Source organism: Solanum stenotomum, unplaced genomic scaffold (genome assembly GCF_019186545.1).
Source record: "Solanum stenotomum isolate F172 unplaced genomic scaffold, ASM1918654v1 scaffold18681, whole genome shotgun sequence".
Classification (NCBI taxonomy): Eukaryota; Viridiplantae; Streptophyta; class Magnoliopsida; order Solanales; family Solanaceae; genus Solanum; species Solanum stenotomum.
Window position 1 is genome coordinate 78,686 of NW_026025160.1, and position 18,032 is coordinate 96,717.

Sequence of the window (18,032 nt, forward strand, 5' to 3'; positions counted from 1 at the left end):
CTTTGGAGCATAAAAGTGTGCTCCAATACCCTGCAAAGCATTCACGGTCTCTACATAGTCAAACCGGAAATCAGCTTTAAAATTCATCAGCACTGCAACTAAGGTTTCAACATTCAGCCTCTCTTCAATGCTTTCTCTCATTTCTTCTTCATCAAAAACTTATATTGCAGACACCACATTCATGTCATGTGGCTGCTTCATGGACCTGCAATTATTAAACTTTACCTCTTCTTTATTGAGTCTGAATTTCAGTTCTCCTCACTCAACATCTACCAAGGCTCGACTCGTGGCTATAAATGGTCTTCCCAAAATTATGGAAACCTCAAAATCTACTTCGCAATCCAAGATCACGAAGTCTATCGGAAAGATGAATATGCCCACCTTTACGAGCACATCACATAGGATGCCCACAAGTTGCTTCACTGACCTATCTGCCATCATCAACCTCATGGTTGTGGGTTTTGGAACTCCTAACCCCAGTTGCTTGTAAATGGCCAGCGGTATCAAGTTTATACTAGCCCCTAGATCACACAAGGCCTTTGCAAATTTGATTGATCCGATAGTGTATGGTATGGTAAATGCACCTAGATCCTCTTTCTTCTGCACCAGAGACCTGGTAGAAATAGCACTGCAGTGATGAACATGGTTAGTCAAATCAATACTTACAGCTCTTTTCTTTGTGACTAAGTCCTTCATGAACTTGGCATATCCTGGTATTTGTTCTAGTACTTCCACCAGTGGGATGTTTACTAACAATTGTCGCAGCATGGTGATGAACTTAGAAAATTTCCCATCTTCGGCTTTCTTTTTAAGCCTTTGGGGGAAGGAGAAGGTGGTCTTGGGATTTGTTGTAAAGGCAAGGTTCCCTCAACCTCTTTTTCTTTCGCTCATGTTGGTTTGGCTGTTGGTTGAGCATCCTCCAAGTCATCTACTTGCTCAGCTTCATCCTCTTCTCTTCCAGCTTGCTCCAATACCTGCTCATGTTTAGTACCTACAAAAATTGGGTCAGTAAGAATCTTACCACTCCTGGTGGCGATAGCCATGCAATGCCCATCCTTCTTAGGGTTCTGGATCGTGTCACTTGGTAGTGACCCATTCTTCCTCGGATTTAATGAGGCTGAAAGTTGCCCCAACTGCTGCTCAATTTGCTTGATAAAGATGGTGTGAGAATCTACCAGTTGACTCATACTGGAGAAGTCACCTTTCATCTCATTTACCCGCGCATTAGTTGATTCAACTTTTTGGAGCACCTTGGCCAACATGTCTTCCAGCTTAGACCCGTTGGAACTACCACTTGCCCGGTCTCTATTACCTGGGTGCACATAGATAACACTGCGGTCATTTCTGTACCCATCTCTGTTCTGCCAGTTTCCTTGCTCTCTAGTTACTGGCCTATCATACTGTTCTTCCCTTGAGTAATTTCGACATGCATTTCCAGAATTATAAACCCGATTTCCTGAGTTATAATTCCCGAAACCTCCTTGGTTTCCCAGGTAATTTAACTCCTCATCTAAATCAATATCCTGATCTTCAAACCTGTTTGGTTGACTCACAACATTTACCTTTTCAGACTTGGAGACAATATGCTTCGTGAGTAGATTTATTTGGGTCCTCATATGTGCCATATCCTGGTCCCTTTCTTCTTCTCTCTTCCTTTGTTCAGCTGACAGTTCAAATGTATACCCCAGATCTCCTACTTCTGCATCCCTGGTGAACCATGCCCTGTTAATCTTTGACACTTCGTCTATCAGTTGCATGCTCTCTGAGAATGGCTTTCTCATAAATGATGCTCCACACACTGCATCAACAACATGTTTAGTGACATAATTTAAAGACCTGTAAAATGCCTGTTTTAGATGTCTCTCAGTGAGACCATGGATTGGGCACTTCTTTAGCTTTTGGCTGAATCTCCACCAAGTGTCATGCATCGCTTCTCCTGGTAACTGCTTATGGGCACTGATCTCATCTGTCATCTGCAGCTCTTTTGATTCCAGAAAGAATCGCTCCAGGAAAGCCTCTTTCAACTTAGTCCAAGTCTTGATTGAGTCAACCGGCATCTCATTCAACCAGTTGGTTGCCTCTTAAGTAAGAGATAAAGGAAACAGCCTCAATCTCATCGTTGTTTGGATTACTCAAGGAATCTATTGCGATTTGCAAATCGCCACAAAGTTCATCAAATGTTGGTTAGCATCATCACCTGTTGCACACCTGAACATACCTTTCAAATTTAGCAGTTTAATCATAGTGTTGGTTATTGTGAACTTAACGCCTGGAGGTAGTACAGGTAACATTATCGCTTCAGTGGCTCCATCTCCATCCAAGCCTACATCATCATCTTCATAACTCATATGAGTTGGAGGTTGTGGTCTACCCCTTGGAGCTATTGGTTGGCAGTAGGCGGGGGGTGGGAGGAATGACTCAATCCACAGCTATGTTTTCATTCACTACCCTAGGTTGGTTGTTCACAACATTCGGCTGAATACTTCTTGCAACAGTTTCAGCTTCCGATCCAAATCTCTGTCTCTGTACCTCAAGTTCTTGTGCGTTCACCATATTACGATTGTTTTCTGAAGTTTTGGATCATACGGGACTAATGGGACTCCCTGCTTCTGGTATTTGGCATACACAGTCGAACTCACTTGAAAGAGACACAGACAAAGAACAAGAGGTAAATTAGGAAATCTAACTACACTTAGAATAAAAGCTAGTAAAACACTTCTGAATTGAAATTCCCCAGCAGCGGCGCCAAAATTTGATACGTCCAAATTACACCTCAATTAAGAGATATAAACGGTCGGAGTCAATGTATATAACTCAACGTGAGTTGAGGTCGATCCCCCAGAGAATTTCTTTACAGAAATGATTTCACTGTCGCATTTTACTTAAATGTCATTATTATTTCCTAACGAAACAATTACAGAAAATAAAATTGGTTTTATAATGATGTTCTAGTCACCAAAGTTGTAAAACTAAAGTCTAATTCAACAATTAACAAAATATCAGTTTTAAAGTTGTTTCAATACTTAAATGAAACTAGGATTGTGTTCCCCATAACATTACGCCTAATGTTTTTCTGTAATTGAGTTTCAAGCAATTTACCTCTACAAAATACATGCAAGTTAGCTATATCTGACACTTCTCAATCTACTCAGATAATCTCACTCAAGTCCTCTCGGTCCTAGAGTGTTACACGATTTACCCTCACTTACAATAGTGTTAAGATTCTTTTCGCTCGAACTAAAACCTCGACTCCATTTCGTCAGATTAATTTAACTTTTTCCGAACTATCATTTTTCTCTCGAACAAATGACAGATACAGGTTCATTCTAATTCGTGCACTCATCAGAATTAGAGCTGTCAAAATGGGCTGGCCCAACCCAACCCAACCCAACCCTAACGGGCTAGAGAGTTAAATGGGTTGGGACGGGCTGGCCCTTTTAATTAAAGGGCCGATAAAATAGCAGCCCAACCCAGCCCTAAGCGGGCCACGGGTTGGGACGGGTTGGCCCTTCAACCAAAAAACGGACAACATTTTCCTCTTAGAAAAGATACGAACGTCGATGTCCGATGGACACAACATCAATACATACATAAATTCATTCATGAATTAAACATACTTCAGTGAATATTTACAAAACAAATACATAATAGCCAAGATACAACATTCATAAGATTCATCCGAGCAAAAAAACATTACATGATCATTATTTTCATAATCAAGACAATAAAGGAGAAGTGAAAATTAGGCATAAAAACAAAAGTAAAGGAGGTCAAAGATTCATAGTTATAATGGAGCAATGATTTTGGGCTAATTAGAAAATTTAGTGGGCTAATGACCCTAAAATGTAAAAGATATGTAAAAAATATAGTCTTCATTTTATATTGATATTTTAAATATATTTATTGATAAAATCTTTACAAATAAAACACTACTAAAAATATATATAAAAAATATTTTTAAAAATTAATAGCCCACGGGCTGGCCTATGAGGCTTGCGGGTTGGCCCTACGAGGCTGGGCTAAAAAGCCTCATTCTTAAATGGGCCAAAAAAATTAAGCCCAACCCCATTTAATTCAAGGGTTGGGTTGGGCCGGCCTCGCGGGCCAAGCCCATTTTGACGGCTCTAATCAGAATACATGAATAACGAAAGCTAAATTACAATTTGTAAACATAAATTGCCTTTTACTCGTTTTACGAAATTACAATTAGAATTACGTCATGGATCCCACAACCCCAATGGTGGTGTTTAGCCACTCATGATTTCACGTAAACAATCAAAACTATACAATGAAAACATGTAAAAATAGTACTTACGAGAATAAGCAAATCAATAAGCCACTTCAATATTCAAGAATTGGAAATCCAAACTTCGAACTTAATTCAATGTTAAAGTCGATAATCAAAAGCTCAGCATAATGGAAAACACGTTCCTTCTTTAAGGTAAGATCAGATAAAAACTAAAAACGCCCTTATTAATTCAAAAATAGTTTTTTAAAATGAGTCCTACTTGAAGTAGGACTGAAATGTCAAGGGCTTCACGGTCTGTGAAGCCCTTCGTGGTCTTCACTTGGACTCACCCAAAATCGACTCTTCAAGACTTGCACACTGGATTCTTGTCACGGACGTCACCACGGTTCGTGACAATGACCACGGTCCGTCTAGGTACCCGTGGTCTTAACTTGGCAAATTCACTTTTCAGCTTCTTGAGGTCTACCCATTGGAAATGCATCACGATAATCACCACGACCCATCATGATGACCACGGCCCGTCTGAGCGTCCGTGGTCTTTACTTGGCCAACCCATAATATGGCTCCTTGAAGTCTTCTTACTGACTTATCTCCACGGACAACACCATGATCTGTGACAAGGACAACTGCCCGTAATAACTCTCGTGGTCTTCACTTGGAGAATTTTGTCATCAGCTGCATCAACTTCTAGTGTACTGCTTCCTCTTGACAAGCTTCACGACGGCTCGTTTAGTTGACCATGGCACAGAATGGGCTCCGTGGTCTTCACTTGTCATTTGGTTATCAGCAGCCTTCTTTTCTTTCCTTTTTCAAATCCACATGTTTCACCTGTACAAACATTACGAAACACATTATATCCACAAAAATACACTCGATTCTAGTATTAATTCTTAGTTTTTGAGCATCAAATGTGCCAAGATTTCGCGGCACATTAACTAATGCAATTCAGGAATTTTTTGATCGATTTTTATTTCTTCTTCTTGATTTTTATATTTTTTGAACGTTTAGGAATTAAAATTTTTGATATTTTTTGGGCAGTCACGAAAAAATGATAAATTTTGATATTTTATTCGTATTGATATTCTAATGTAACTGGTGCGATTCGGGAATTTTTTGAGGTATTTTTATGTCTTTTTCTTGATTTTTATTTTTCCAAACGTTTACGAATCAATATTTTTTATGTTTACCAAGAAATTATAAAAATATATAAAATTTTGATATTTTATTCGTAACGATATTCGAAGGTGATTGGTGCGATTTTGGAATTTTTTGAGGTGTTTTAATGTCCTTTTCTTAATTTTATATTTTTCGGACGTTTACAAATTAAATTCTTTAGTATTTTCGAGCAATCATGAAAAAATTTAAAATTTTGATATTTTATTCGTATTAATATTCTAAGGTGACTGATGCGATCCGAGAAATTTTTGAGGTGTTTTTATATAATTTTTTTGACTTTTATATTTTTCAGACGTTTACAAATTAAAATTTTTGATATTCTTTAGGCAGTCACTAAAAAATGTTGGAATTTGATATTTTATTCGTATCAATATTCTAAGGTGACTGGTGCAATTCGGGAATTTTTTGAGGTGTTTTTATGTCTTTTTCTTGATTTTTATATTTTCGGACGTTTACGAAATAAGATTATTGATATTTTCGGGCAGTCACGAAAAATATAAAATTTTGATATTTTATTCGTATCGATATTCTAAGGAGACTAGTGCGATTCACGAATATTTTAAGGTATTTTTATGTCTTTTCTTAGATTTGTTGTTCTTGAGCTGAGGGTCTCCCGGAAACAGCCTCTCTACCTCCACGAGGTAGTGGCAAGGTCTGCGTACATTTTACCCTCCCCAGACCCCACCTAGTGGGATCTCACTGGGCATGTTGTTGTTGTTGTACAAATTAAAATTTTTGAAATTTTTCGGGCAGTCACAAAAAAATGTGAAATTTTGATATCTTATTTGTATCGATATTCTAAGGTGACTAGTGCGATTCGGGAATTTTCTAAGCTGTTTTTTTATTTATTTTTTCTTGATTTTTATAATTTTTGAAAGTTTACGAATTATAATTCAATATATTTTTTGGGCAATCACAAAAAAATTTGAAATTATCATATTTTTTTAGGTGTTTTTATGTCTTTTTCTTGATTTATATATTTTTTGACGTTAACGAAATAAAATTTTAGATATTTTTCGGATAGTCACGAGAAAATATTAAATTTTAATATTCTATTCGTATCGATATTCTAATGTGACTAGCGCGATTCAGGAATTTTTTGAGTTATTTTTACACCTTTTTCTTAATTTTATATTTTTTAGACGTTTACGAATTAATATTTTTTACATTTTTCAGGCATTCACGAAAAATGGTAAATTTGATATTTTATTTGTATCGATATTTTAAGGTGATTAGAATGATTCGGGAATTTGTTTAGGTGTTTTAATGTCTAGTTTCATGATTATTAGATTTTTCAGACGTTTACGAATTAAAATTTTTGATATTTTTTGGCAATCACGAAAAAATGTGAAATTTTAATATTTTATTCGTATCGATATGCTAAGGTGATTGATGCGATTCGAGAATATTTTGAGATGTTTTAATGTATTTTTCTTGATTTTTATATTTTTCAGACGTTTACGAATTAAAAATTTTGATATTTTTTCGGCAGTCTCGAAAAAATGTGAAATTTTTATATTTTATTAGTATCGATATTCTAAGGTGTCAGGTGCGACTCATGAATTTTTTGAGGTGTTTTTATATGCTTTTCTTGATTTTTAAATTTTTCGGACGTTTACGAATAAATTTTTTTGATATTTTTTTAATAGTCACGAAAAACTTTGAAATTTTTATGTTATATTCGCATCGATATTCTAAGTTGACTGGTGCGATTCATGAATATTTTTAGGTGTTTTTGTGTCTTTTTCTTGATTTTTATATTTTTCGAGGTGTTAAGAATTAAAATTTGTGATATATTTCGTGCAGTCACGAAAAACATAAAATTTTGATATTTTATTGGTATCTATATTCTAAGGTGATTGGTGCGATTTGTAAATTTTTTGAAGTGTTTTTATGACTTTTTCTTGATTTCTATATTCTTTGGACGTTACGAATTAAAAGTTTTGATATTTTCGGACAGTCACAAAAAATTATTTTTATTTGTATCAATATTTTGAAGTGACTGGTGCGATTCAACAATTTTTTGAGGTGTTTTTATCTATTTCTGTTGATTTTTATATTTTTCGGACGTTTATGAATAAATATTTTTGATATTTTTCGAATAGTCACGAAAAAATATTAAATTTTGATATTTTATTCATATCAATATCCTAAGATGACCTGTGTGATTTAGGAATTTTTAGAGGTGTTTATATTTCTTTTAATTGATTTATATATTTTTCGAACGTTGGCGAATTAAAATTTTTGATATTTTTCAAGCATTCACGAAAAAAAGAAAAATATTAATATTTTATTCATATCAATATTCTATGGTGACTGGTGCGATTCGAAAAATTTTTGAAGTGTTTTTTTATGTACTTTTCTTGATTTTTATATTTTTCGGACGTTTACGAATTAAAAATTTTAATATTTTTTCAGGCAGTCACGAAAAAATGTGAAATTTTGATATTTCATTCATATTAATATTCTGAGTTGATTGGTACGATTCGGGATTTTTTAAGTTATTTTTTATGTCTTTTTCTCGATTTTTATATTTTTTGGACGTTTACGAATTAAAATATTTGATAATTTTCGGGCAGCCACGAAAAAAATTATAATTTTTATATCCTATTCGTATCGATATTCTAAGGTGCCTGATGCGATTCGAGAATTTTTTGAGGTGTTTTTATGTAATTTTCTTGATTTTTTTATTTTTCGGACATTTACGAATTAAGATTTTTGATTTTTTTTTGGGCAGTCAAGAAAATTGTGAAATTTTGATATTTTCTTCATATCAATATTCTAAGGTGGTTGGTGCGAATCAGGATTTTTTGAGCTATTTTTATATATTTTTCTTGATTTTTATATTTTTCAGAGTTTATGAATTAAAATTTTTGATATTTTTCGGACAGTCAGGAAAAAATGTAAAATTTTTATATGTTATTCGTATCAATATTCTAAGATGACTGGTGCATTTTGGGAATTTTTTGAGGTATTTTTATCTACTTTTCTTGATTTTTATATTATTCGGACATTTACGAATTAAAATTCATTATATATTTCGGGCAGTCACGAAAATATGTGACATTTTGATACCCATTTTGTATCGAAATTCTAAGGTGACTAGTGTGATTCGAGAATTTTTTTTGACGAGTTTTTATGTATTTTTTTAATATTTTTCTATATTTCACACAATTACAAATTATAATTTTTGATATTTTTCGGGTAGTCATGAAAAAAGGTAAAAATTTGAATTTTTTTTCGTAGCGATATTTAAAGGTGTCTGGTGCGATTTGTGAATTTTTTGAGGTGTTTTTCTATTTTTTCTTGATTTTTATATTTTTCGGACGTTTAGGAATTAAAATTTTTGATATTTTACGGGCAGTCATGAAAAAAATTTAAATTTTGATATCCTATCCGTATCGATATTCTAAGAAGACTGGTGTGATTCGAGAATTTTTTTGACAAATTTTTATGTTTTCTTCGATATTCTTCTATATTTTAGACACTTATGAATTTATTTTTGATATTTTTTGGGCGGTCACAAAAAATTGTAAAATTTTGATATTTTTTTCGTATCGATATTCTAAGGTAACTAGTATGATTCGTAAAATTTTTTATGTGCTTTTACGTCTTTTTCTTGATTTTTATATTTTTCGGACGTTTAAGAATTAAAAATTTTGATATTTTTCGGGCAGTCACGAAAAAATGTAAAATTTTGATATTATATTCGTATTGATATTCTAAGGTGACTGGTGCGATTCAGAAATTTTTTGATGTATTTTTATGTATTTTTCTTGATTTGATATTTTTCGGACGTGTACGAATTATAATTTTTGATATTTTTTGGGCAGTCCGGAAAAATGTGCAATTTTGATATTTTATTCGTGTCGATATACTAAGGTGACTGGTGCGATTCAAGAATTTTTTGGAGGTGTTTTTATGTATTTTTCTTGATTTTTATATTTTTCGAACATTTACGAACTAAATTTTTTGATAGTTTCGGGCATCCACGAAAAAATGTTAAATATTGATAATTTATTCGTATCGATATTCTAAGGTGACTAGTGGGATTCGGTAATTTTTTGAGGTAATTTTATGTCTTTTTGTTGATTTTTATATTTTTCAAACATTTACGAATTAAAATTTTTGATATTTTTTTGAAGTCACAAAAAATTATAAAATTTTAATATTTTATTCGTATCGATATTCTAATGTGACTGGTGCGATTCGTAAATTTTTTGAGGTGTTTTTATGTCTTTTTCATGATTTTTACATTTTTCGGACGTTTTCGAATTAAAATATTTGTTATTTTTTGGGCAGTCACGAAAAAATTCCTATTTTTTATATTGTATTCGTATCGATATTCTAACGTGACTGGTACGATTTGATATTTTTCTTAAGGTGTTTTTATGTACTTTTCTTGATTCTTAAATTTTTCGGACGTTTACGAATTAATATTTTTGATATTTTTCGACCAATGACGAAAAAATGTGATATTTTGTTATTTTAATTGTATTGATATTTTAATGTGACTGGTGCGATTCTAGAATTTTTTGAGGTGTTTTTATATACTTTTCTAGATTGTTATAATTTTAGGACGTTTACGAATTAAAATTTTTGATATTTTTCAAGCACCCACAAAAATATGTGAAATTTTAAAATCTTATTCGTATTAATATTCTAAGGTGACTTGTGTGATTAGGGAATTTTTGAGGTGTTTCTATGTCTTTTACTTGATTTTAATATTTTTCCGACATTTACGAATTAAAATATTTGATATTTCTGGGCAGTTTTGAAAAAATGTAAAATTTTGATATTTTATTCGTATCGATATTCTAAGGTGATTGGTGCAATTCGGGAATTTTAGAGGTGTTTTTGTCTTTTTCTTGATTTATATATTTTTTAGACGTTTACGAATACAAATTATTGATATTATTCGGGTAGTTACGAAAAAATGTAAAATTTTGATATTTTATTTGTATTGATATTCTAAGTTATGGTGCTATTCGAAAAAAAATTCAGGTGTTTTTATGTACTTTTCTTTTTTTTTATATTGTTGGATGTTTACGAATTAAAATTTTAGATATTTTTAGGGCAACCACGAAAAATTTAAATTTTTTATATTTAATTTGTATCGATATTCTAAGGTGACTGGTGCGATTCGAGAATTTTTTGAGGTGTTTTTTAGATTTTTTTGAATGATTACAAAATAAAATTTTGATATTTTCCGGGTAGTCACGAAAAAAATGTAAAAATTTTGATATTTTATTCGTATCTATATTTTAAGGTAACTTGAGCGATTTGGAAAATTTTTGGAGGTGTTTCTATGTTTTTTTTTATTTTTCGGACTTCTACGAATTAAAATTTTTGATATTTTTTCGGTAGTCCCAAAAAAATTTGAAATTTTGATATTTTATTCGTATCGATATTGGTAGGTAACTGGTGTGATTCAAGAATATTTTTGACGTATTTTTATGTCTTTTTCTATACTTCTTTCTATATATCAGACACTTACGAATTAAAAATTTTGATATTTTTTGGGCAGTCACGAAAAAATGTAAATTTTGATATTTTATCTTATCGTATTCTAAAGTGAGTGGTGCGATTCATGAATTTTTTGAGTTGTTTTTATGTTTTTTTTCTTTATTTTTATATTTTTCGGACGTTTAAGAATTAAAATTTTTGATATTTTTCGGGAAGTCACGAATAAAGTGTCAAATATTGATATTTTATTCGTATCGATATTCTAAGGTGACTGGTGCGATTCAGAAATTTTTTGAGGTGTTTTTATGAACTTTTCTTGATTTTTATATGTTTCGTACGTTTATGAATTAAAATTTTTGATATTTTTCGGAAAGTCACAAAAAAATGAGCTTTTTTGATATTTTATTCGTATAGAATTTCTAAGGTGAATTGTGTGATTTGGTAATTTTTTGAGCTGTTTTTATGTATTAGTCTTGATTTTTATATTATTCGGACGTTTATGAATTAAAAATTTTGATATTTTTCGGGCAACCACCAAAATATATGAAATTTTGATATTTTATTCATATCGATATTCTATGGTGACCGGCGCGATTCAGTAATTTTTTGAGGTGTTTTTATGTCTTTTTCTTGATTTTTATGTTTTTCGGACGTTTACAAATTAAAATTTTTGATATTTTTTTGGAAATAACGAAAAAATATAAAATTTTGACATTTTATTTGTATCATATTATAAGGTGACTGGTGCGATTCGGGAATTGTTTGAGGTGTTTTTAAGTATTTTTTTAAATTTTATATTTTTCAAACGATTACGAAATAAAATTTTTACTATTTTTCGGGCAGTCACAAAAAATGTAAAATTTTGCTATTTTATTCATATCGATATTCTAAGGTGACTAGGCGATTCAAAAAAATTTTGAGGTGCTTTTATGTACTTTTTTTTATTTTATATTTTTCGAACATTTACGAATTAAAATTTTTGATATTTTTTGGGCAGTCACGAAAAAATGTGAAATTATGATATTCTATTTGTATCAATATTCTAAAGTGACTGGTGTGATTCGAGAATTTTTTTGACATGTTTTTATGTACTATTCTTGATTGTTATATTTTTCAGACGATTACGAATTAAATTTTTTGATATTTTTGGGCAGTCACGAAAAATTTGCAATTTTGATATTTTATTCATATCGATATTCTAAGGTGACTGGTGCGATTCGGGAACTTTTTGAGGTGTTTTTATGTACTTTTCTTGATTCTTATATTTTTCGGATGTTTACGAATTAAAATTTTTGATATTTTTCGGGCAGTGTGGAAAAAAGTGAAATTTTGATATTTTATTTGTATCAATACTCTTAGGTAACTGGTGCGATTCAGGATTTTCTTTAGGTGTTTTTATGTACTTTTCTTGATTTTTATATTTTTCAAACGTTTATGAATTTAAATTTTTTGATATTTTTCGGGTAGTCACGAAAAAATGTAAAATTTTGATAACTTGTTCGTATACATATTCTAAGGTGATTGGTGCGATTCGTAAATTTTTTGAGGTGTTTTTATGTAATTTTGTTGATTTTTTATTATTTTTCGGACGTTTAATAATTAAAATATTTGATATTTTTTGGACAACCACGAAAAAATGTGAAATTTTGAGATTTTATTCCTATCGATATTCTAAGGTGACTGGTGTGATTCAATAATTTTTTGAGGTACTTTTTTGTCTTTTTCTTGATTTTTTTATATTTTTCGGACGTTTACGAATTAAAATTTTTTATATTTTTCGAGCAGTCACAAAAAAACTAAAATGTTGATATTTTTATTCGTATCGATATTCTAAGGTGACTGGTGCGATTCGGGAATTTTTTGAGGTGTTTTTATGTACTTTTCTAGATTCTTATATATTTGGACGTATAAGTCACAAAAATATGTGAAATTTTACTATTTTATTCGTATCGATATTCTAAGGTATCTGGTGCGATTCGTTTATTTTTTGAGGTGTTTTTATATCTTTTTCTTGATTTTTATATTTTTCAGACGTTTTTGAATTAATATATTTGATATTTTTCGAGCAGTCACGAAAAAATGTATAATTTTGATATCCTATTCGTATCGATATTCGAAGGTGATTGGTGCAATTCAAGAATTTTTTGAGGTGTTTTTATGTACTTTTCTTGATTCTAGATATTTTAACCCATGAGCTTCCACCCATAATTATATAGATTGGGATCGTCCCATGCTAGGTATTAGCACCCCGGAGTTGCCACCCTTAAGCACAAGAATTAGGATTGGCCCATGCTAAGTATTTTAACCCATGAGTTGCCACCCATAATTGTATAGATTCACTTTACCTTGTCTTTTTAATCTTTGAGATTGCTCTTTTGATGTTCATGACTTTTTTGAGATTTAGGACTATACTAGATAATGTTGCCCGTGCTATGCACGGGCCCAATAATATAAATGGTATATTCTGGGGCTAATAACCGAGTTTTTAACGCGATTGTTTGCGTGGATAAAGAAATAAGTTTTTTTATCACAAACATATACTTTCTTTGACGCTATTTAAGGCATAATAAGACTACCCACATACAACATTTTTGAAATATTTTATGTTGTCAATTATCATGATTTATAGTATTTTTACGATAGATTCACTTCAAGAATCAGTGAAATTTTTTGTATTTTTTTCAAAACATATTTTATGTTGTCAATTATTATGATTTATAGTATTTTTACGCAATTTTTAAATATAAAAAAATAAGACAAATAAATTAAAATGGACCCAATATATGTTATTTTTGTTGTCTCAATTTATGTGACAGAAATGAAATTTGGAGAGTCATCCAAATTTTCATATTTTTTAGAAAAATGTTTGAAGTTATTAATTCTTGTGATTTATAATATTTTTATGTAACTTTGAAATAATGTACATTACTGGTCACTTTGTCCTAATTTATGTGATATGGATAAAATTACAAAATTAACCCTTTTAAAATGTCTTTCAGATATTTTAAGTTGTTAATTATTACTATTTATAATACTTTTTTGGTAATATTAAAATGATATGTGTTATTTTTTCTGCCCCTATATATGTGAGCTTGATAGAATTCTAAGAGTCAACCTATTTTATTATATAACTTTTAAATAGTTTAAAGCTTTTTAAGCCATTTGTAAATGATATATGTTGCTTCCTTGATTGGGACTTTTTCATTTGTGAGATATATATATATATATATATATATATATTATTTTAAAAGGGAGTTTATGCCCAAGTTCTACTATATAATAAATATAATATATAATATTCAAGAAAGTCTCAATCTTGACAAGTTTTTCTACTATATTATAAAAGAGAGTTTAGGCCCCAGTATAATATATAATATTCAAGATTGGGACTTTACCCAATCTTGAATATTATATATTATACTTGTGGGACTTTTCTATTTCTACTATATTATAAAAGAGAGTTTAGGCCCAAGTATAATATATAATATTCAAGATTGAGACTTTTCCCAATCTTGAATATTATATATTATACTTGTGGGACTTTTAAAATTTTATTTTATACCCAAGTATTTATAATATTTTCTACTATATTATAAAAGAGAGTTTAGGCCCAAGTATAATATAGTTTAGGCCCAAGTATAATATATAATATTCAAGATTGAGACTTTTTCCAATCTTGAATTAAAAGTCCCACAAGTAAAATATATAATATTCAAGATTGGGAAGTCCCAATCTTGAATATTATATATTATACTTGGGCCTAAACTCTCTTTTATAATATAGTAGAATACTAGTGGTGTGGACATGTGGATAAATTAATTGAGGCAGAAAACAATAATATAGGAAGAAAATGTAACTTTGTTGTGCTACTTAGGAAGTTATATGACTCGTGAACTTCATTTGGGCACAAAGAACATATATAGGTGATCCACGAAGGTGTGTGGCAACTACCTTACAAGTAGTAAATGATTCATAATATGTATAGCAGTTGAGCAATTAATTCTTCTTAAAAGATGCTTCATTTAAAACACGTTTGGAATTTCGCAAGGGGCATACAATAACTTAGCACTTAATAGAGATTGTAACTTCTCAAATGTAGAGGCAAGGACTATATAAGATGATATGTTAGCTAAACACTTAGTATACGATATCAAATGAAAGAGTGCATAAACATCCAAACTAATGAAGCCTGTGACAGAACCCAAATAAGGGTTGCACATTCCACATAAGGGGACATAAAATGAACAATGGACATAATATGTGTCCGACATATAAAAACATGTAACATGTATAATGTAGGATCTAATTGACTCAGTGAACTTCATTTGACTTGGTGGATAACTCATGAAACTTAATGTTTAAAGTACCTTTGTCAACTAGTACTTGGAAGAATAAACACACCAATATTGGATTATGAACACGTATAGAAGTAGTCTGACATATTTTGAGAACTTGGACTGTATAAGGTAGACCATTAGTTACATAGGAGATTGTACACCCTTACATTGTATCTTTACCATGAGGATCACTTAGAAATCTCAATTTGTTGGTACACAGAATATAAGACTTTATGCCAAAAGATATGAGATCAAATAACCTTATATACCTTGTCTCCCGACCAATACTATGTGGTACCATGAATCAGCCTTTCGTTTGAGGCGTTACTTTGCATTAATGGCAAGTAATAGAGTTAATATTAACAACTAATAAACAAGGTTGGATCACTTCGACTTACCAAAACTGTAGTCGAGCAGCAAGCTCAAAATCCCTATATTAATGGGTGTTCTTTTCACTAATTCCTTTATCACCATGTTTACACCATTTATGACCCTCCCATGAGGTCATTCGACACTACCTGGGATTTACAACATCCAAAACAGTAAATACACACCTAAGGGGCATCACGCCCACACAACCCACAATTCAAATGGTGTATCTTCATTTCTTCCCTAAAACATTTCACATGACTTTCTCTTAAGGCTATAGCCAATATTACAAATCATAATCTACAAATTATAGGTGGCAGTTCAGGGGTTATAATTATGGGTGGCAGTTAAGGGGTTAAATTAGTGGTAATTGTTTAATTAATTAATAATTAGGTGATGATGATGATATATATTGCTTCAATTTTCATCTAAGTTATGTTTATAAAATTTCGACTATATTCCATATACATATATACGGTTGTGTTGGGTTATAAATTAGGTTTTGATATATTGAGATAAATAATTAAATATTAGGTGTATTGTATTATATGAATTCATTAAGGTTATGGTAAATGGAGGAAGTGAGACTTAATCTTAGGCTTGAAATTTAGGAACTTGATTTAGATTTGTGCTCTATGATTTTTGGGTAATTTTTGAGACCTAGGCTAGAAGTATAGTAATATGGTGTCTATGGACTCATTAACTTATGAATTATGCATACTTGATAGATTGGAAACGTGTTGAGACATTGAGGAAATGAAAAACATTGAGGAATTAGCTTGTTTGACTTCGGTTCTTGCGGACCTTATGTAGAAAAAAAGCAGCGAAGAAAACAATGTAGGTTATAGTTTATTTTATGTGATAGATAGACTCTTAAAAGTGATTGATAGTCATTGAGTGATATTGCGAATTTCTCTATGTACTTGATTGTGTGGTTTGGATAATCTATATATTGTTTGTGATTGGTCTGAAATCTTAAGACCATGAATATTATAATCTTGAACCTTCTCTATCGAAGTGATGCCTTGAATAAAGAAGGCTTGATGAAATATTGTTAATGAAGTGAAAAGTGGTGATAATAAATGATAAATTAACAATATTATTGGATCGGGTGTCACGTTCTAAAATGGTATTATTGGATCGGGTGTCACGTTTCGACACGATATTATTAGATCGGATGTCACATTCCGACACGGTATCATTGGATCGGGTGTCACGTTCCGACACGGTAACATTAAAGAGGAAAACATATTGAATTAACTGAATGTACTCAATCTCAAAGAACCTATTTCCCAAATGAGCGTGGTATGGAGGCATGAGTCCTCGTGTGTGTGCTTGATACTGTGATTGATTACGTACTTGCTTTAGTTGTCACTTGTTCATGTTGTTTGTTTCTTATCACCTGCTAAGTGATATAGTTGATTTTATATTATGACTTTATGCATATTAGTTACTATTTTGAGTTAACCGATGATATCTACTCAGTACATATTGCCCTGTACTGAGTCCTACTTCTTGCCCTGTACTGAGCCCTACTTGTGTTTTTCTTTGTTTTCCTTTTGTGGAGTGCAACGAGTGTACCAACGACTTCGACTTGCCCTCAACTCTAGCCAGTCTCCAACACCTCAGGTTCCAGGGGGAGCTATTCATTCTAGCTCGTGTTGGATTTTCTCGGCCATGGCATGATGTCCTTAGTTTTCGGACATAAACTATTTTATTTATTCATCCTGTTGTCTTTGATACTGTTAGACTTAGTAATTGGAGATTAGATGTCCTCGATGTGATGACTTTTAGGTTTTGGGAAACGATATTTAATAGAATGCTAGTGGATTTGTATTTCTTACATTAATAAGATTTAAGCTTCCGCATTATGGTTAGTATTTCGTAATTTAAACAATTAATATAAGTGGGGTTGGATTTGTTGGTTTACCCACCTAGGAGGTTAAGTGTGGGTGCCACTCATAACTCGTTTTGGGTCGTGACACGTTAAATTCTATGCTGAACAATATCACAATTATAAGTCATTTAACAAATTTAAAACCGTTCACAACATTATATAACAACATTAATTCAAGTTCAAAATTTCGATTTCAACATATATGATATAATTTTTAATTTGAAATTTAAAATATTTGATTTCATGATAACTATAGTTACACATAATATGCTTCACCGGATAAAGTTCAAATCAACGTGACACCCTTTTTATACATATTCATATTTTCATGTTATAGTTCAAATCAAATTTCAAAATATCTAATAGACAGTTTGAGTAAACGTAATATAGTGATTGTATTAATTAAGATTATTTTTATCTTTAAATCATTTTCTACTATAATTTACGCAAATTTAAAATAGAAAAGAATATTTTGAATCTTTTGATTTTGAATAAAAGATTAGTTAAATCTATCAATATATCATTTATTCACCTGATA

General features: G+C 31.1%; 1 protein-coding gene across 1 annotated transcript; it reads right to left on the minus strand.

Annotated features, from left to right (window-relative positions):
* Positions 1–258: 258 nt before the first annotated feature.
* Positions 259–768, minus strand: LOC125850700 (uncharacterized). The gene has a single exon (XM_049530552.1). It carries the CDS (start codon positions 766–768, stop codon positions 259–261), a length of 510 nt encoding a protein of 169 aa, XP_049386509.1.
* Positions 769–18,032: the final 17,264 nt, after the last annotated feature.

Bases quoted from the DNA above. Each gene is read 5' to 3' on its own strand.
- LOC125850700 (XM_049530552.1), bottom strand. From the start codon at position 768: ATGCTGCGACAATTGTTAGTAAACATCCCACTGGTGGAAGTACTAGAA.